Source organism: Yarrowia lipolytica, chromosome 1C, assembly GCF_001761485.1.
Source record: "Yarrowia lipolytica chromosome 1C, complete sequence".
Classification (NCBI taxonomy): domain Eukaryota; kingdom Fungi; phylum Ascomycota; class Dipodascomycetes; order Dipodascales; genus Yarrowia; species Yarrowia lipolytica.
Window position 1 is genome coordinate 1011974 of NC_090772.1, and position 20224 is coordinate 1032197.

Sequence of the window (20224 nt, forward strand, 5' to 3'; positions counted from 1 at the left end):
GCAAAGACTAAAGTCTGTTGAACAAAGACGCCGGTGAACTTTAGCTTTTATTTGCATATCCACTGACAAGAGAAAAAAAAAAAAGCTTATCCACAGTAGTCCATATATCTTCCCCGTAGTCCTTACTCTGGGGCCATTCAATACACCACCTACACTAGAACTCACAATGGTATCCACACGTTCTTCCATGCGCCGACAGTCCGCCCGTCTGGAGCGAAAGCGAGAGCTCTCCAGCGAGCAGCCCGCCCCCAAGAAGCAGAAGGTTACTAACGTCATTGAGGACTCCAACATTGAGTCCAACATTGAGGACACGACCCGAGATCTTGAACAGGTCGCCAACGCTTCTAACAACACATTCCCGGACTCGGACGACTCCGAATCCGACTACGACGACCTGCCATCGTTCAATTACGTGCCCAAGTACGTGGACATGGACATGGGCGACCAGCTGCTGGACCTGGATGTTCTCACAGACGACCTTTCTGTGCTGGACGAGCAGTTTGAGGAGACAGACAACACAGACGTCTCAGATGAGGAGGTGAAGCAGCTGCCTGCTGTCGAGACCACTCCCATCGACACCACCGAGGTCGTTACTGCCCCTGCTTCTGAGGCCGTCTGCACCGGCGGCACTGAGCCCAAGGAGCTTAACATGACCACAGACTTTATGGACATTTTCGCCACCGACAACACCCACGACACTGACCCCATCACCCCCACCTTTGCCGCCAACGAGTGCTGCGAGCGATGGCCCATGGTGGACAAGAACGAGCACCTCAGCTCCTTCTCCACCCTCAACGCCTTCATCCCCGTGCCTGTCGAGTCCGTCCCCGTGTCGCCCGTGCAGCCTGTGGCCCTCGTCGCTCCCCAGATGCCTCAGCACATGCAGATGCCCCAGCACATGATGCAGCCCGTTTTCCACCAGACTCCCTCGCTGGACATCAACGACATTGTCGACTCGTCGGCCTGCTCAGACTCGGACTCCGTGTCTGCATCGGACTCTGCTCTGTGGACCGAGCGATACAACTCGATCCCCATCTGTGGGTTCCGAAACTCGCTGCAGCGAGACGACTCGTACCAGTCTTTTGTCAAGTCCAGCATGACCAAGAGCAAGAAGCGACCCGCCCACTTTGTGGTCCCCGGAATCAACAAGCGGTCATTCCTTAGCGGCCGAGCCCAGGCCATGCTTCTGTAAGAGGCGTCTCTGTAGGTCTTCCCGGTGTCCCTGAACAGATTCCTGCTTGTTACAGGTTGTTTTTTGGGAGAGTAGCCCTCTGATTTTCGGATTTGCTCCCCTTGATTTGTCGATTACGCAGAGTTCCAAGTTGGACCGCGAACAGCCGTGTCCACGCTCTTGCCTCCACTGTCCTACTACTCCACTCCTGGTCCACTCCCCACTCCCCGTCAAGCCTGATTAGCCATGTCTGTCAGCGCTGCTAACTATTTATTTGTACATAATAACAACTAACAGACTGGGTCGTTATTGCCCAGTCGCCCTGAAATAAATACTTACCCTACATGATACGAGTAGAGATGATGCGACATACCCTACAAGCATCTCGGGTCTAACATCTGAGTCGTCTCAGACGTGATAATGTACATTAAGTTTACTATCACAAGACCTTGGTGCCATGCGACTGGTGTATGCTGTTTTTTTTGCCGTCAGTCTGGAGATGGAAATTGTCGTAAGTTCTGGGAGTAGGTTTGTTAGTCACACTACCGTCTGCAGGGTGTTTTTAAGGACTGGCACGTTCAATACAGGAGATATAGCAAAATAAATGATATCAATGGAATCAGTGGGTTTGTACAAATCCATTTGTATAATTATTTCCCCTAGATGGCAGTTTTGAGACATATTCAAGGGGGTATAATATTTCGGTGCATTTTGACTGGCTGAAAAAGGGCCAACTTAGGAGTCTGCGTGCATAAAGTTTCGGAAGGGGGGTTGGAACAGTGCAATTATTGGTCGTTGTGGGACACCGAGAGCATTGATTTTTTGTATGGAGGTTGGAATGAGTGATTCGAGTACCCAGTGAAAAAGAGGCCACTATATCGCAGCTATGGTTCATTTTACCGCGTCTCAAAAAACTTGTTTTAGTGCCTTCAACTCTAACGCCGTCTGGACTTTGGACTTCACGGCGGGGGTTAGCGGATTTCGGCAAGTAGAGCAGTAGTATACAGAAGAAGCTACGTGCAGGGGACGTACGGGGACATAAGGGACGTACATGGCTTTTCTTGGATGTGTTATTTTGGGCTGGGTTTGAAATATTACGGTTCGTGTCATGTTATTTGAAGGAGGTGAAAAAAAATAACGCGTTTGGAGGGCATTCGGGAATTATCTGGGGTTTGAGCGAGTCGGAAGGCGTGGAATCGAATCTCCTGGTGATTGCGATTCTTCCGATGTCTTTATCACTCATATCCGCGACGTATGGCCCTACTACTAGTACTACGGTTGGCTGAAAAGTAGAGCGTCCACTAACGGTCATACTTGCAGCGATAACCGTCATATTTTTCACATTAAGGCTTACAAAAAGGAAATGCGATGCGCTCAAAGTAGCTGCCGCCTTTGTGCTTGAGCTTGTAAGCCTTGTCGTGGCTGTTTTGGAGGCTGGATAGTGATATTATCGAAACCCACATACGACATTGAGCAACTGCACACCCCAGACATACTAGCAGACCGTATATTCATATGGATGTGACTTTGCTGGTCTTTCTGAGGGGATCGCTCACTTTTGGGCAAATTAGTGCATTTTGACGTTGCAGTACTTTCCTGCTAAAACGGATTTCTGGACTAAATTCCAGAACCACACTAAAATCACTCAGTCGGGGAAGTTTTAGTTTCTTGCAGATTTAGAAGATGGATGATTGGGTCTTAGAGATGGGGACGGGGTCCATGTCTGCTTTCAGAAAGTCCAATTAGCTACGGTATATACTTGTACTCGTACTTGTCTGTAACATTGAAGTATGCACACCACCAGCAGGTGCGGACATGGAGAAGTGTCTGGGCTGAAAGATGGAGTGTACATACTGTAGGACGTTGCCAATTGCCAAGGTACAGAATGTACAGTAGTCGCAGCAACGTCACATGCCGATATGTGCGCAGATAATGGTTCATCGAGAGGTTCGTTAGATAGGGATTTAGTTGACCTGAAGGTGGGCAGTAGTATTCACGTTTGACACTGATAGGGCAAATGTGAATTGGGCAGGGAGTGCTTCTACGACACCGGAGGCTTGGTTGTAGAACTACTGTATCGCTACATTGGTTTCTGGTCACTCTTCTGGGTCTCATGTCCTTGTAAGCAGCATTTGACGGAAAGACTCCGCTAATAGGGTCCAGCAAGCATTCTCCAAGGGAGAATTGGGTATCATTCGAATCATCTGGTGATGATAAGTCTGATGGGGATGTGTATTCTGTGATATCATTAATATTGAGCGAGTTAACCGAGATGCAGCTTGGTTATCATCCTTCGACTTAGGCAATTACAATTATTTAACCAGAAGTACAGAGATTGGCGAATCGTTGCCCATTAAAAACAAATCAACTTTCTGATTCGAACGAAATTAACCGTCCCACCACCTCAGTACTCTTAACCTGTCTCACATGGTTGACTTGAAACACTCACGAGTGACAGAAATAAGCTTCATCATTAGTAAGAAGTGCGCCAAAAAAACTCAGGCAAAAATTAGTAAGCGAATGGGACGCAAAATTTGTCAGCTGTCTTTGTAAGCTGTAGTGAACGATATTCAGGCGAAAATCAAGCAGAATTTATAAGCCGATTAGTTCGAAGAATGAGTTCGCAGCTGACTCAGCGTCTCCTAACCCTCGTTCTCCGATCAGACCATTAATATCGCTTCTTTCGGTTATCGGATCAGACGATTGCTAATTGCTCCTAAGTCTATGATGAATCGAGGTCACGTGAGGTGCGTTATTACAAGTGAAGAAGACAGAGAATCCGAGATATTTTGTCTGTTTGCCAGTTGCCAGTTGGTTACGTGCATCTCTTACATGTCTCGTACATGTCTCTCCCCGTCGGCATCTACTCCGCCACATCTCAGACACCAGAAGCAGGATTTGGCGTTTTTACGCGCACATTTGAGACTCGACATGAGACCCGACATGCAGATCGACCACTGGGTTTATTTGCATGAAATGTGTAGATCTAGAGAGAGAGGGAGGGAAGCAAAGAGAGTTTGTATGGTAGGAGGCTGGATGGCGTTTACAGCGAGATTTTGTATGACAAATGGTTGTCGAGACAACATAAATCAACTTAGCCCACTCTGGTTTAGTACATATATTTGATTTTTTCTTATCTTTGCCGTTTTTGAAACCATTTGAACGGTGTCATCATGTTCTATTTCGAGCTCATCTCCCCACCCACCTTAACAGAACACAACAGAGTTGCGAGTTGCTGGCCAGAGAATGAGAGAGAAGCAATCAGAATGTACCTCGGGGGTTAATGACCACAATAGGTAGGTGTCCAGCATCTATATTTATCTTCCAAGACCAATGAAATTGCCATATGTATCAAGTCAAAACTACCACAACCGCTTCATCAAACACCAAGAACCGCATAAAGTCCACTATCCGCACAAACAAAAGTCTCCACGATCTCAACTGTTTACTTTTTCCCGCCAATCGAACCCATGCACACCTCATCGCCCCTGTTTTCCACCTATCTGTGCTGCCATCATGTATACAAATCTAACCCTATGACGTAACGGAAAGAGTACAGCTAAGCGATAGAGAGTGGCGGTCAGATGCCGGGAAAATACCGGGAAAATACCGCACAGAGAGGGTCACGTGACCCAAACGGAAAACACGTGACTCGTGGTTGGCAAAAAATAGTATCATGTGTAAAACTCCGACAACCCATAGCGACATTCGTGTACCTGACTGGCTTATACGCAATATGCAGGCCCGCCATCTCACCTAGATCTGGACCGCACCCGAATCGGAAGTAACCCTAACCCGGGATCAGGTTCTGGAAGCTTAAATTATTTTTCAATTTTGGTTGGAAAAAACCTTAAAAACTGAGGTCTAGAATTCCGTGTCACGGTAAAATATATGTCGAATTGGTAAAATATTGGCATTTGGCCAATCTGGGGAGTTTCAGGAAGTTGTGCTGTTCGTTCTTAGTCTTTCTTTGTGACATTCATCTTTGTCTTTGTGGGTAATTTCCCATATCCCTTACAAACCCAGTCTAGACCAAGCTCTGCACCCTTCCTGTACAGTGATATCAAATGACGTAGATGGCGTCCTGAGGGCCTAGACATGTGTCGTTTTGCCGAACAATGGAAAACACAAACCGATTGTTGGGTATATATAGGGGGTGATCCTCCGTTGTAGAGGTTCTTCTTTCACACACAAACAACACAAACACCACAAACACACCACAATGTCTCTCAAAGCCTACTTCAAGAACGTCTTCGCTGACAACAACCGAGCTCACTACACTCCCCAGCAGCTCTCCAAGAGCCCTCGAAAGTCCGAGGACACTCTCTACGACTACACCAATCCCGCCGGTGATGTTGACAGCTTTGGACGAATGACCCAGCACAATGAAGAGTTCAACCCCAAGTTCTATGGAAACGACACTCCTCGCACCAACCGGCCATTTGCCGACGACGACTCCAAGAAGTTCTACCCCCGATACTAGACTTGATTAACGAGTCTGGTTTTATTTATTAATAGATTGATTATGATGACGGAGAAGTATCGTAGTGAGTGAGGCGGATGCTTGTACATACGCGGTACGGTACTCGTAGAACAATGAGGCGGTGTCACTGTTGGAAGCAGTGGAGGCAGTGGAGGCAGCAGAATATCAAGACTCGATTTATGTATATACATACCAGGAAACTTACTGCGGATGGCTCTCTTTGCATGGTGCTAATTGTTTGGCGATATGTATGAACAGTGTGTACAGATGACAACTGATATATTGAGGATGCAGAGCACTCTGTGAAGAGAAACAGCTGATAAAAATCACCTTCGTTTTCCTGTTACACAGCCTCCCATCTATCCTAGACTGTGTATCCAATGACCATGTGCGGCAGTGCTACCCCAGACCGACTAAGTTGACACTGACGGCTGACATAGGCACCTATCGCGCTAAACAATAGAACGGCTGAAAACTTCAAGTTGGTTCTTTGTGTGACTTGTGGGTCCCTCATTTTGAAGTGTCATTGAAGAATGACCCGGGGAATGGAATGAGTGGTTGCAGAGACGGCAGCAGGACGGCAGCAAAAGACACCCAGTCCACGTCAACACAACGCGGAAGCTGTAGGAATGCGCGGAAAAGCAGCACAGAAGAGTGGTGGAATGTGTCAGGGAAGATGGCTGTAGCCGCGCTCACGCCGATGTTGACCATTGAGTCCATCTACACTGTAGATAATATCATCAGAAGCAGGCAACGTATACACAACAGTGGAAAACAAAGGAAAAACAGCATTTTGAAACCTCTTTTGACATACCCCAGACGATTTTGTCGGAGGAACTGACACGACCAGATATCCAGGAGAGGCAGGTCGAGCTCAAGAGACTCACGTGGGCAGTTCATGTGACCACATCATTAATCTCTTTACCGAACCTACCCTCTCAGTGCCTACCCCTGAATTAAGCGCGATAGTCCCGACGCCCAGACAAGCCCAGGAACCAAAACATGCAGCCGCCCAAACGTCTCAAAGCGCCTGAGGCAGACAGAGAGCAAGGAGTAATGGTGGATATGGTACCTTTCGAACGAAAAATTTGTCTTCAATCCAGAAATTCCACTCAGCCGACCACACAGGTTTGCATGCGTTCTCCAGTTGTGCACGTCAACATCGTCGACCCTTCACAAGGTTCAGGAGTATGTACGGTAATTTCTTTTGACACATTTCTTTTCCAAATTGCTTTTTCTTGTCGCAACACGACGGAGATCTGGACAGGATGGAACAGCGGAGGTTACAGGTATTGCACATACTGTACAATGTACACAGATGGGACTCAGACATGTACGAGCACAATGTATTATTCAGTACGTATTGTAGTGTATGTGCCCTTCCTGGTAATATTGCATTATTAACCTATAGACTACGACCAACAATGACTACTGACGTCTGCTGTAATGCCATAATTTCCACGAGGCTCTCCAGTGAATTCTTTTTTGTGGAGACCAGAGGACGCTCTGCGGTCAGTTACTACCATACAGTACCTGGAGGGGTGCTCGTACCGCCCTACTCTCCAGTAATCCTCCACTCGTTGCCATGGTAATTATCATGACGTCACCGGACAGGATCATAAAGTGAATTTATTTTTACCGAGTAAATTCACCGAGTAAATTCAATTGGTCGTGGAAAATCGAGTAAATTGTCTGAAGCTCAACAACTTGGTGCTTTTACTCGGACTTCTGCGGGCCCATCACGCTACCAGCTGTCCATCGGGTTGCGATTGACCTGAAGTAGACTGCTAGCAAGGAAGCAAGAGCAGCTTATATTGCAGGCAGCAGCACCTTGAGACAATTATGTATACGAGAAGGGGTATTGAAGAAGCGAGATCAAAGGGGGTACAATGTACGGCGAGTATAAGTACGTGTAGGTCTCTATTGTTTTATTTTTTATTTTTTATTAGTGCCATGTTTCAAGTGAATTTAAACATGGATGTTGAATTTTCGAAAGCTTTTTATAGGTTTTATTTGCTAGGTCAGATGAAACCACGCAAAATCGCGGAAAATGGAGGGGAACTGTTTAAATAGTTACAATAATCACTTAAACGACGCTAATGGTTGAAGGTGAAGGAGCAAATCGTTGTTACTGTTACAATCAGAATTGTCTATACCTATATAAGTCCCTTCTTCTCTCAGGATCATGCTCACTAGGCAACTGTCTGCTTTTTGGAAGTTCAGTTGCAAAGAATTCAATTTTGAAGTATCAATATAACTCCTACACACAGATTTGTGATTAAAAAGTGGACACGAAGACATATACAAGGTCAATTGACAGTATACTTGAAGTTCAGGGCTTGAGTCTCCAATTACGGCGGTTTATGGTCTCTTCGTTTGCGTCAATGACATGAAACCAACCGGCGCTCGTCATTGAGTTAGTCAATAGAGAGCTGTAATTGACACTATACCGTACTCATACTCATACTCATACTCGTACATCACTGTCTAGGGATATATTCATCTCATTCACACAACTCTTGAATTAAACATGCATCCAATATGCAGCCTATGCATGATACAAGTGCTGAGATAGCAAACCAAACTAAAGTAGTCCCACTGATATATAGTGCTCTAAAGCCATGCTTCTTTCATCATCCTTCTATTGTACACCAACAAAAAAAACAAAACACAATGAGCCATTACTTCACCCCTGTCGGCGGTAACATCCGTCAAGTCACCAAGGACATTGTCATACACTCGTGTCCTTTCACTCGAGGCTACCTGCTGAACTTTGGAGGCCGAATGACCTGTGTCAAGCTGCCCACTGCCGACGATGCCGTGGTCGTGTTTGCTCCTACTCCCGTCTGTGAACAGTCTGAGGCTGCTCTCAAACTTCTAGCCGGAGACAAGCCCAACGTCAAGTATCTCGTCGCCCCTGACTTTGAGCACCACATGGCTCTCAAGGCCTGGAAGGACAAGTTCCCCAAGGCTCTAATCATTGGACCGGAGGAGCTCAAGGAAAAGAAGAAGGCCGAGGGTATTGATATTGACATTGCCTTCAAGCCCGAGGAGGGCAACAAACTTCTCTCAGGCGCGGCTCTGGAATCAGTGGGTTTCCCCAAGGAGCTCGTGGACACCTTTGATGCAGTCTATTTGCCCAGCCATGCTAACAAGGAGGTTATGCTGTACCACAAGCCGTCCGAGACTCTGCTTGAGGCCGACGCCATCTTCAACACTCCCTCCAACGAGCAGTACAAGGGCTCTGGAGTCAACCCCAAGGGATCCTGGGGTATCCCCAACCTCATGAACTACATGAGCTTTGACAGTTATCTTCAGCAGAAGCTGTGGAGCAAGCTGTACCCTGATCCCGCTGCTGCCAAGAAGGCCTACAACGAGCTTTTGCGGCTACCTATCAGACGGATCATCCCTTGCCATGGAGATCTGATTGAGGGTCCTCCAGCCGAGATTGCCTCGAAGCTGGAAGATCTGGTCAAGACTTTGTAAGGCATAAGAGATATGTGCAACACGCGTGTTCAATTGAACGATCGCTATAGTCGTGTCTGTGATGTTTACTAGAGGAGAGGGTACATTATTGAAAATATATATAAAAAAATGAAAAAATGAAATATGATCAAAAATTTCAGCCTGTAGACGTGTAATTACAAGTCTCATCAATATATATAAAATCTACTATTCAACTTATGCTCTTCAATAAATATATTACAATACAAACTACGACGGACGTCTTTTCATTCAACATCCATTTCATTCTATATATCTCTTCGCGACAAGGGCGAGCGTTAGTTTTTGAGGAGTATCTCTGGGGTTTCAAACCAGAGACACAAGAGACTACAGTCTGTGTTAGTTTTAGAAGAGCCACCGGCCGATTTTCTGGAAAATGTTGGTGGGAGGGACCTCTGTATAATCTTCGGTGTACTCGTCAATTTCCTTCTTGCCGGTCAGGAAGTCGATTTCCGTCAACTTCTTGAACTTGGTTCGCTTGATGAGCTTCCAGGCGATAAAGATGACCACGTCAATAGGGATCATGATGTACGAGAAGAGGAAGGTGGCTGTGGACCAGTGGCCGTTGACGAAAACGGTCCAGCCAGACAACAGCAACATGACGCCTGCGCAGGTGAGACCCACCCATGCACATCCGGGCTGCCAGAAGGACTTGAACGGCAGCGAATCTCGCGAAATGCCCTGGGCCCGCAGCCCGTAGAAGAAACGCAGGTAGGTGGAGCACAAAATGCAAAAGTTGATGAGCTGGGAGGCGGTAACAATGTTGACCAGCCAGTTGAGCACGACTTGGGCAGTGTTTCCGAGTTGCAGGAACGACAGCAGCCCGAAACAGAGCACGACAATGACGGCAAAGATGGGCACGCCTTGTTTGGTGCACTTGGCAAAGATTCGGGGAGCATGGCCCTCGAGAGCGAGACCATAGAGAGTTCGACTGGCACAGTAGGTGAACGAGTTTCCTGCGGAGAAGGCGGAGGTGAGCACCAGACCATTCATGATATGGGGAAGCACCTTGATGTTGAGTCGCTGCATTCCGATGACGTAGGGGGAAGCAGCAGCGCCAGGCTTTCCACTGTTGATAGCGTCCAGAAGCTCCGGGTCGTTGTAAGGAACAATGATGCCCACAGCAAGAGCTCCGAGAATGAAAAAAAAGGACAGACGGTAAAGCACAGCCTTGTAGGCCTTAGGCATGACGACTCGGGGGTTGACGGCCTCTCCAGCAGCCATTGACACGTATTCGGGTCCAGCAATGGAGAACGCAGCCTGAACGAGACAAGCAAAGAAGCCCAGGAATCGACCCCACGAGCCCGTATCCATGTACTCGGCAAAGGCGCCGGGATTGTTCCAGTATCGGAATCCGTAGGCGTCATGTTGGGGGTTTCCTCCGCACATGGTGATGAAGGTGAAGAGAATGACACCGACAGCGAGCAGAAGTTTACCCAGAGACAGCCAGAACTCGGTTTCTCCGTAAAGTCCGACAGCAAAGACATTGATGATGGCGTAGAGAACACATTGCACAACCAGTGGAATAGCTACCGAGTATCCGTCTACCCAAAAGTGCAGAATGATATTAACAGCCGTGATTTCAAAGGGCACTTGCACGGCTTGTAGCAGGAAGAAGTTCCAGCCGGCCATGACTTCGAATGATTCGTCGACATATCTTCCTGCAAATCGGATGAAGGGAGACGAAATGGGCAAGTAGGTGACCATCTCAGCGGTGGTCATGGTAATCATTAGAATGGGTATACACCAGAGTGTGAATCCAAGGAAGAGCGACGCGGGGCCACCCTTGACCAGAGCAGCTCCAATCTGAACAAACAGCACTGTTCCAATCGTTCCTCCGATTCCAATCAGCTGGATATGACGAGCCTTGAGTAATCTTTGGGTGGTATGGTATGACGGGGGTTTGGACGACTGTTCCGAGAACCGCGGGGGCTCCTCGGACTCTTCTCCGCTTGTCCGGATGGCATGGGTCTTTTCATAATCTGGAGGGAGAGACACGAGAGACGAGGTTTGAAACAGACCATTGGAGTCGGTTCGGTTGATGACAATCTCTCCGTCGCCCCGGTTACGCACCTGGGTCTTGCCGTCAGCGCTCTGGCTGATTTTGCCGCTTATAGACGCCCAAATGCCGCCCATTCTGCTGATATAGAGGTGGTGTTAAAGGTGCAGCCATTATCTGGGGTGGGAAGGCTTGGGTATATAGGTATTGCAATAGAGTTTCTGGGGTGTGCATTTGAGGGTCTTGGGGTGTTTTGGGGTGTTTTGGGGTGTCCTATGGGGCCTATTGTGGGGCGATTTTGGTGGGAGAAACGCGATTATTGGGGTATTTCATGTCGTTAAATTCGATTATTTTGTGAAAACTGGCCAAAACCGACCTCGAACACCTCCGTGGAGTCTCGTTCGCTTGCCAGTGCTCGGTTCGAATATAGTTTGCAGCATTGCAGTCGGCTGATTACAGTTCGAGAGGTACAAGAGCCGTATGACAAGAAAATTTTTAGTGTTTTCCTTGGCGCTGGGATCGAGGGTTGGGCGATCTTGGACTTGTGGGCTCGTTTTCTTTCTGCGTTTCTTTGGTCACGTGGCGGGCCATCTCAGGCACATCCCTACTATGTCGGCACACTGCTTCATCTCGCGGCTTCCATTTTCGGACAGCCGAGGTCAATTGGGACAAGATACGCACTAGCGACTTGGGTTTTTTTAGGCTTCGCGGATTAAAGTACCTTGAACTACTAAGGTGATTAGAAAGATATGGCCTTGAATGTGATATCTACGCCCAGCTGGTGACTGGCTGCCGCCATGGCAAACACTATTGGGGTTCCGGAGATGATTTTCGCCATAATAATACCCCGAAAGTAGGGGCAAGGAACGGGCCCCCAGACTACTCAAATACCAGACGACACGACGTCCCCGCATCGAGGCTCTGAGGCTATGCACTTCCAGAGCCCGTGTTAACGCACGCGACAAGCAACATAGCAGACGCTTCTTGACCAAAAGATGGAGGCTAGATTTAGAGGTGGCCTGTATTGAACCAAGCAAGCTGTTTGGGGAGCTCGCAGGTGATAGAGATGTCGGTCAGGTGAAATTTGTCGATCCAATGTCTGAGACAAGTGTTGGAGCACTTTGCGAGTACAATACTTGTACAAGGAGATTAAATTTTCTCCATGCCCTGCTCAACTCGATGATTCACAGCAACAAACCGTGCATGCTGCAGGTGTAGACAATCACCTGTAGCTGCCGTACAGTAGTTGCTGGGATGTATTGGGGCTTGATGGCCGTGTGGGACGCGAAAACGTACCGATTTGCCCTGTTGTGAAAGTGGTGAAGGTCTCCATTTCCGTCAAGCCACAACAGTTTCGATACATATTTGGTGCATCCAGAAGGCCATCTTTTTTCGTATCGTATGCACTCAAGCCATGTCTCAAGACTGAGTTAGACGAGAGCTGCTGCATTCTTCGACCACCATGAGCCCTCACCAAACCTCACCGACATAGGCCCATTCACCCCATTAACCCATTCGAAGAGGGGAAATACGAGTGAACAAGACAATGGCCTGTTTTGGACTGCTTGTGACGTCATTGAACCGCTGATGGGACTAAGCTCGTTTTTAGTGTCCAAAAAGCCCCTATATTAGAACGAATAAGCCTTTTGATTAGCGTCTAACTCGATTCTTGGAAATGCCAATGTGTCGGGTTCCTAGATATCGGTCTCAAAGATGCCTTTCATCCAGCTGTCCAGTGTTTCTATCCCACTTTTCCACCATGTTATTGTGTTTATTAAAATACACCACCTATTGGCTAGCGTTGTCCTGTCCCTACGTGCAGCACTGTGACGTCACCCCACGGGGTTTTCTCGGCCTGCAAGAACACACATGGGCCCCGAAATCGGCCGAGAAATAACACCCACCATTTTCCGTTTAATGAAACCCAACAGGTCTCATCTCCACCACCGTTTGTGGTCTTGTCTTGTGCTGTCTTCCACCAGTTTAAAAATAGTTCGCTCAAAGCCTGGACGGTCAAATACGCCCTTTGCCCAGGATACAGGGGTGTGAAACCATTAATTAAACACGAGTATCGTGATATAATGAGACAATTGAACACGACAAGATAAATTACCACACGTCCAAGTCCATTGTTTCTTTTTCTCTGGTCAAGGAAGCCTTCGTTCTGGACGTACAGTTTGGAAGAAGAGGACGAATATTTGCACATCCCAGTCACAAGGTGAAGACTTCTGTGGAGTGTACATACGGAATGCAAAGAGGTTTAGTTTCATCTCACTGGGCTCAACAGATTCAGTATCTGCATATTCCGATCTTCTACAATGCAGACACCAACAAATTGGGGTTGCCCTCTAAAACCTTTGTAGCTTTTGAGCGACAGCATCCGTTGTCTTCCTCGCAATTCCTTCTTTCGTGACTTCATGATATTAATAAATACTTGCACCCACTACTTCTTCTTGTTCTTCTTCTTCATCACCAGGGTACCCTCCTTGACATCCTCGTCTGCATCCTTCAACTTATCTCTGGCCTCAAGGAAAAACATGACATCTCGTAGCTGTTCCTCCAGATCCTTGATCTGAGCCTCCTTGGCCATCTTATCAGTCTGTAGCTTCTTCACCTTGGCCATCATGGCGCCCGAAATGGCCTTTTCATCTTGAAGAGACTGTCGAAATGTCTTACTCAACTGGCTCAGTTTCTCACTATCAGACTGACACTTGGCGAGCTCCTTTCTGAGTCGTTCGTTCTCGGACATCAACGAGTCGTCCAGCTTGGCCACCTCCTTTTTGGCCTCGAGCTCCTTCTTGACCCTCTCTTTTTCCCTATGCACTTCCAGTCTCATCTCCTCCACTTTTTTTGCCGAGTCTGCAAACAGAGCCTCGTAGTACTCCCGCTGAGAATCCAGCTGTGACGTCAACAAAGCCGTGTACTCCAGAGCCAACTGTTCCACGTCTCCACTTTTTTTGCCGTCGTCAGAGTACACGAACTTGCTGTTGCTGGAGCTACTGGACTCGTCCAACTCCACCAGCTTGCCCACATCGCTCTGAATCAACCGATGAACATAACCATCACTCACATAGTCCCAAACTCGTTGCGTGGACATTTCCATGGCGTACCCGTGTCCTGTTTGGTCAAAATGAGAATGAGCATGGCCCAGAGCATACCGCCCACATCCAATGTTGCCACAAATCAAACAAATCCACGTGTTTTCTGTTCCCCCACAAGTCGTACATGCCCCTGGAGGAGCAGCAGAGTTGCCCACACTGCTCTTTCTGCCACTGTATCGACAAACAGGACAATTTCCACCAGCCCACTTGCTCAAACAGTGACAGTGGAACGTGTGTTCGCACAAGATGGTTGCCAAACCGGTGATATCACTGTCCATACGCTCCAGGCAGACAGGACAAGTAGGCAGCTCTCGCAAATCAGGAGTAGGAGGAGGTAGCGGTTTACCTTTGCTGAATCCATTGGTGAAAGGATCCAACAATAGGTACGGGAAGTTGTCTGCCCCAACTACGCTTGTATTATTACTAACTTCGCCTCCCACGCTGATATCATGGATAAACACACATAGACAAGTCTCAGGATCCATGCTATTAAACACCTTGCCAGAGTACTTGTCAACAAAGTCCTGGGCGCGTTCAACCATACGGAACTTGAGAAGTACCATGTTTCGGTTCACTTCTCGACTCGATTTGATGACTCTGATATGTGAAATGTCCTTCTCACAAGAATGCAAGCTGATGAACCCCAGAAAGTCGGATGCAGTCATATAGCTGGGGACTGCCAGAATAGCCACAATCAGAGAGGGCACCGGAGACACCTCTTCGACCTCAGTCGAGCTGGATGCATTGTTGTTGCCTCCTCGAAACAGCCGAACCACACCTTTGCCGAAATACTCGCCCTTGACAGCGTCCATGCTTTTGCCCGTGTCGTTGTCGAAGCCGGAGATGGTCACACTACTAACTCGCCAGTCGCTGAAACTGGAACGGGGGTCGAAATCGAGTTCTAGAGTGTACATTGTTAGCGTATCATGGAATTGTGGGAAGGTGTATGGTGTAGGGTTAGGGTTGTATTGATGCGGGAGGGGAGGCCGGAGGGAGAAGGCTGTGAAATCGAAATTACGGCGTCGAATTCATCAAGAGAGGGTCTTAACCTGTTATTGATACCACCTTCTATGGATTTTATCAAAAAAAGCAGTCCTTGGTTTGAATGCAACTATTGTTATTTTTTTTTTTTTCGCATATACCATTCATTTAATTATAACTTTGCCCGTGAAAGAAAATAACCTTTGAAATGAATGTACGCTTACACGAATATGATGGGTTTCTCTACATGAAGCTATTGAGAAGTCCCCAACTAATTTCTAAAGTTAGTTGGTAATGCCAACTAAATACTGAACAATGGGCAGTCTCGAGGCGCGCCATTTTACATCACTAATGTTCATTATTCCGCCCCAGGTCTATTGTTTGCGTTCTATTTACATCTATATAATGTCTATGTACAAGTTTTAAGCCCATCTAGAGGAGCTCTGGAGCTTGTCACCCCACTTGATAAGGACAAGGGGAATCAGACCCATGAGGACTCCAATACATCCAACCAGAGTAGTTCCCCATCCCACGGGGAACTTGGAAGGTCCCAGAGTGGTGAACATCTGGTGGGCGAAGAGAGGAAAACCTCCAGCCACAAAGGCTCGGAACAGACCGTTACCTGCGAAGACAGATGCAATGTACTTGGGGTAGGAGCCCGAGAGGTAGTTGAACACGGTCTGGAAAATGAAGAGCATACCGATGATGCAAAGTCCTGATGCAATAATGGGGACAATCCAATGAATGGATTTGTGAGCGGTCCATGCGAAGAAGAAGAGAGATGCAGGGAAGATGGTGGAGCCAATTAGACAAAGCTTCATGAACATGGACACTGGAGGGAAGTTTCCCTTGAGAACAGGACGAGTGAACTTGTTGTAAATGATTGGCAAGTACATCGCCACTCCTACAAAGCCTCCAACAATGAGGCCGAGGTAAGCAAGACCAGACTCAATGGTGTTGAAGCGATGTGTTTCGGTGAAGACAATGGGGAAGGCCTCGAACCAACTGTAGAGAGTGGAGTAGAGCAGTGCAATGTAGAGGCCCAGAGCAAAGACAACGGGTTCTGTGAAGGTGATGAGAATTGGCCTGAGTAGAATGTCATAGGCCACAGTTGACAATTTCTTGCTGGCCCATTCCTGCCGAGCGGCAGTAGTGTACTTCTTTCCTGTCAACTTGTGCAGTCGTCGGGCTCGTCGGTGCAGAATGTTTCCTTCTGACGTCTCTGGAAAGAAAAAGAAGAGCACTACAAGGCAGAGACCGGAGATCATGGCCAGGACCCAGAAAGTCCACTTCCAGCCCTTGACCTGAGCAAACACACCTCCCAGAACTGGTCCAAACACGGGTCCACAGATGGACGAGATGGCCCACAAGGCCAGAGCAAAGGGAATGTACGCAATCTCGTACATGTCTCCAAAGGTGGCACCAGAAGTAGCCAGAGCTGGTGACGAAAAGATACCTCCCAGGAATCGCAGGATGATCAAAGATCCGATATTGTGACAGAGAGCTGTGGGCACTTGCAGAATCACAAAGATGGCTAGAGTGACAATATAGATCCACATTCGACCGACAGCGGGATGTTCAGACAGAGGGGAGAAGACCACCGGTCCAATGCCGTAACCAAAGACGAAGACCGACAATGGAATCAGACCAGCCACCTGAGATATATGAAAGTCGGCCATAATCTCAGGAAGGGCAGGCGTGTAGATGGAAGAACCAATGTAGACGGAAAATGTCAGAATGAGAACCTGCGAGGAACTGATGGACTTCTTGACGGACGACCAGTTCTTGGGATTGTCCGGATCATCAGGTCCATACCAACCCACATACAGTTCTTCGGACTCCGAACCGGAACCCTTTTCCATGTTCCCTCCGTTTAAGATAGACGAACCGTCCGAAGTCTCGAGAGGTCTTTCATCGTGGTTCCCGCGGTTGCCGTCCACATCAATGCCGTCAAAAGCATCCTCTAGACCCCGCTCAACATCGTCGTGTTTGTGTGTCGGTGGGCCGTACCAAAACTCCGTGGGAACTTGAAACCCTGCTCGTTCCTCGGGGTACGGAAACAAACGTCCCCTCGAGGCATAGTTCAATAGTTGGGTGAAAGCTGTGTCCATGACCAGGAGGAGCTGGGTGTGCGTGCCAAGCTGCAAATGACTTCTATTGCATAGATGAAGAATGCACCGAACAATTGGAGCGACAGCCCGGGATACTTATAATCGCATCCTGATTCTATTATCATTACGGTTTCCCTCCAATCCCTCACCCAAACCCCTCGTAAAGGTGGCGGACACTCTATTGACCAGCCGCATAGAGAGATGAAATCTGAAAGCCTTGCAGGAAAACCGTTCCAATGAGGGAATTCAGGTAGCGGGTTTTGCAGAAAGAGATAAATGAATTTCAAAGAGACTTCACTACCACAGAAGCAAGGACATAGACGCACCCAAGACCGAGTACAGACGAAAATAAACCGAGCTGTGTATCGCAGATGAGCAAATACAGACTTGCTGACTATACACCATGCGCTGTGTCCTCCAGAGCCGTTAATTCGATCTGAATGGCGAGTTGCAACTTCCACACCATGGAACAGCCCGCCAATCTGTATTCCCCGTCGTGCTAATGCGCCAAAAGGTGTTCCAGTGTTATTTGCTCTTTTTTTCTTTCTCCCCTGTCCGCATCTCCTTTGCTCGGTTATATCCGCTAAAGACGCGCGGTTAAGGCCCAGTGCATGTCAGTTGCATATCCTGCATGCACTAACACCTTTTTAAAGTGCCCAGAACTTGAATTTCTGAGCCGCATGCAAGATTACAAAGATAGGGAAACCAACCCCTTCTCTTCAATCTGTAAAAGACACGACTTGATGACAAATAGTACACCTTCAAACCCCTATACTGCACTCTACGCTGCTTCGCCTACAGAAAGCTATTAGCATGACTTTTTTAGAATGGAGCTATGTACATGTTTTTTTCGATGGAGTTCCAGTACAACGTGCATGCCAACACACCAACACTTGCAGACACCTCCCCGGCGAGTCCCGGAGGAGACAAGTTCCAAAAATTCCCTGGCTAAGCAGCTACAGCAGTGTTCTCGCCAACAGGAGGCTGAACATCAGTATCGGAAGCAGACGCGCCAAGGTCTCGGCGGTCGCACCCGGTGATTTCTCCCCCTTGCTCTTGGGCCTTCTCCATAGCAATACGACGAGCTGACACCCAACCTCGGCCGGGGATAAACAGCCGCCGGTAGGGCTTCTTCTCACCGTCACCGCTAACACCGCCAACACCGCCAACACCGCCGTTGGAAGCATCGCCAATGCTGCCGCTGCTCTCCTTCTTGGAGACATTCTCCTCGAGCTTGAGCTGTAGTCCTCGACTCAGGGAGGCGTTGGGACTCTGCGGCGAACCCACGGACTCGATGTAATTATCGAGCCCACCAGCGCGCCGCTCCTCCTGCGTGACACCTCCCTCTTTGGGCTTCGAGGCCTTGCTAGCCTCGGTGCCATCAGTCTCAGAGGAATAGGTGGAAGTCAAAGGTGACAGCTCAATGGTGTGGGGCCGAGTGTTGGCTGTTCGCAAAGGAGCCAGGGGAGGTGGAGCAATATCTTGCACCTGTACATGGCTGGGGAGTGTGATGGCCTTGGCAATGTTACGCTTGGCAACAGAGCTCCATTGCTCACGGCCCTCAGCACTCGCCAGATCGTACTCCCGGTCCCCAGCCTTGATGATGATCTTTTTGCTCTGCTGGGGCGTGCAGTTCACCACCAGCTTTGGGACAGACTGAGTGGCAGGTGACGGAGCTCCAGTGATGGTGGTAGGCACTGGAACCGCCGAGACGGGACGAGCAACCGGCTGGATAACCTCAGCGGTGGGCTCGACAACGGAAGTGACAACGGGACTGGCCACATTGTGCTTATCTGCCCACTCCATTTTCTCAAAAGAGCGCTTCTCCCCGTAAAATTCGATGGGAGCAGAGGTAGGGGTGGAGTTGGCATATGATCGTCCACCGGTGCGGTTCCAGGGCTTCCAGGGACGAGAATCGAGAGAGTAGTTTGACTCATTGAAGCGGGAGTCGTTTCGAGAATCAAAGGAACGAAAGTCCCCGCCACCGTTGCCGTGGCGGTAGTTTTCGTTGCCGCGCGGGTCTCGGGTGAGCTTGCCTCCACCACGATAAGGAGGAGCGCGCGGGTTGAAGTTGGAATTGGCCCGCTGAAGACTAGCAAGATTGTTCTCGAGAGCGGTGAGACGAGTTTTGATGGCTTCGATTGGGTGCGTTAACTTGTCTTCCATCTTGGACAACACGTTGGCGACCAATTGCTCCTTGTGTTTGTCGAGCACCCCGGTGGGTGACTGCGGCTGCTCTTTGGTGCTCTGGGCCACACGGGAGTTGAGCTCGTTGATGAGATAGTATGCTTCCTCGACGGACTCGGTGACGTCTTTGACGTCGTAATGGAGGTCCTTAATGGTGCCTCGACGCTTGGAGAGGAAGAAGGCAGTGTAGAGACACAAAGACAGCTGGAGCGTGCAGAGCACGACAAAGGCAACTTTGTGACCTGGGCTGGGGAGCAGCGATGTGGCTGTGGTCAGGGAAGACTCAGGGCTGAGGTTGGCCAGCGAGGCGATTTCGTTAATGCACTTGTTGATTTGTTGTTGCATGCCGGTGACATTGCTGTTGTCACGGAAGGCCTCTCTGAGGCATCTGTGTTAGTAACGGAGGGCGGATCAGTCGGAAGTGGCACAAAAGCAAACAGATACTGTACACTGAGGGAATGTGGGCGACCGATTGCCACAGCATATCCACTGTCGGTTCCGGGATCTCCTGTTCCACGACCAGAGTCTGTGGTTGAGACCGACGGTAGTACTCGTAGACAGCCACGAGGAGAAACGCCGAGAAGCCGACGGTGAAGTCGATCCACGTGACATGGGCCAGTGAAGAAGGCAGACTGCGCTGGGCCCACGCCTGCGCCACGGTTTTGCGGTTCCAGAGGACGGACATCA

General features: G+C 48.7%; 8 protein-coding genes across 8 annotated transcripts; 3 read left to right on the top strand and 5 right to left on the bottom strand.

Annotated features, from left to right (window-relative positions):
* Window positions 1-166: 166 nt before the first annotated feature.
* YALI1_C10121g (uncharacterized protein) lies at window positions 167-1192 on the top strand (the record flags this gene model as incomplete). The annotated part of the gene is made up of 1 exon (XM_501563.3): window positions 167-1192. The coding sequence occupies one exon, from the start codon at window positions 167-169 to the stop codon at window positions 1190-1192; it is 1026 nt and encodes a 341-aa protein (XP_501563.2).
* A 49-nt stretch (window positions 1193-1241) lies between these two features.
* Window positions 1242-1555, bottom strand: YALI1_C10133g (uncharacterized protein; the record flags this gene model as incomplete). Its single annotated transcript, XM_068282241.1, has 3 exons — window positions 1242-1421; window positions 1467-1505; window positions 1550-1555. The coding sequence occupies 3 exons, from the start codon at window positions 1553-1555 to the stop codon at window positions 1242-1244; spliced, it is 225 nt and encodes a 74-aa protein (XP_068138342.1).
* Window positions 1556-5393: 3838 nt separating this feature from the next.
* On the top strand, window positions 5394-5654 carry YALI1_C10173g (uncharacterized protein; the record flags this gene model as incomplete). The annotated part of the gene is made up of 1 exon (XM_501564.2): window positions 5394-5654. One exon carries the CDS (start codon window positions 5394-5396, stop codon window positions 5652-5654), a length of 261 nt encoding a protein of 86 aa, XP_501564.2.
* A 2673-nt stretch (window positions 5655-8327) lies between these two features.
* Window positions 8328-9140, top strand: YALI1_C10203g (uncharacterized protein; the record flags this gene model as incomplete). Its single annotated transcript, XM_501565.3, has 1 exon — window positions 8328-9140. One exon carries the CDS (start codon window positions 8328-8330, stop codon window positions 9138-9140), a length of 813 nt encoding a protein of 270 aa, XP_501565.1.
* A 363-nt stretch (window positions 9141-9503) lies between these two features.
* Window positions 9504-11294, bottom strand: YALI1_C10232g (uncharacterized protein; the record flags this gene model as incomplete). Its single annotated transcript, XM_501566.3, has 1 exon — window positions 9504-11294. One exon carries the CDS (start codon window positions 11292-11294, stop codon window positions 9504-9506), a length of 1791 nt encoding a protein of 596 aa, XP_501566.2.
* Window positions 11295-13600: 2306 nt separating this feature from the next.
* On the bottom strand, window positions 13601-15172 carry YALI1_C10271g (uncharacterized protein; the record flags this gene model as incomplete). The annotated part of the gene is made up of 1 exon (XM_501567.3): window positions 13601-15172. The coding sequence occupies one exon, from the start codon at window positions 15170-15172 to the stop codon at window positions 13601-13603; it is 1572 nt and encodes a 523-aa protein (XP_501567.1).
* Window positions 15173-15661: 489 nt separating this feature from the next.
* On the bottom strand, window positions 15662-17350 carry YALI1_C10293g (uncharacterized protein; the record flags this gene model as incomplete). The annotated part of the gene is made up of 1 exon (XM_501568.2): window positions 15662-17350. The coding sequence occupies one exon, from the start codon at window positions 17348-17350 to the stop codon at window positions 15662-15664; it is 1689 nt and encodes a 562-aa protein (XP_501568.1).
* A 948-nt stretch (window positions 17351-18298) lies between these two features.
* YALI1_C10318g (uncharacterized protein) lies at window positions 18299-19882 on the bottom strand (the record flags this gene model as incomplete). The annotated part of the gene is made up of 1 exon (XM_501569.3): window positions 18299-19882. The coding sequence occupies one exon, from the start codon at window positions 19880-19882 to the stop codon at window positions 18299-18301; it is 1584 nt and encodes a 527-aa protein (XP_501569.3).
* Between the last annotated feature and the right edge of the window lie 342 nt (window positions 19883-20224).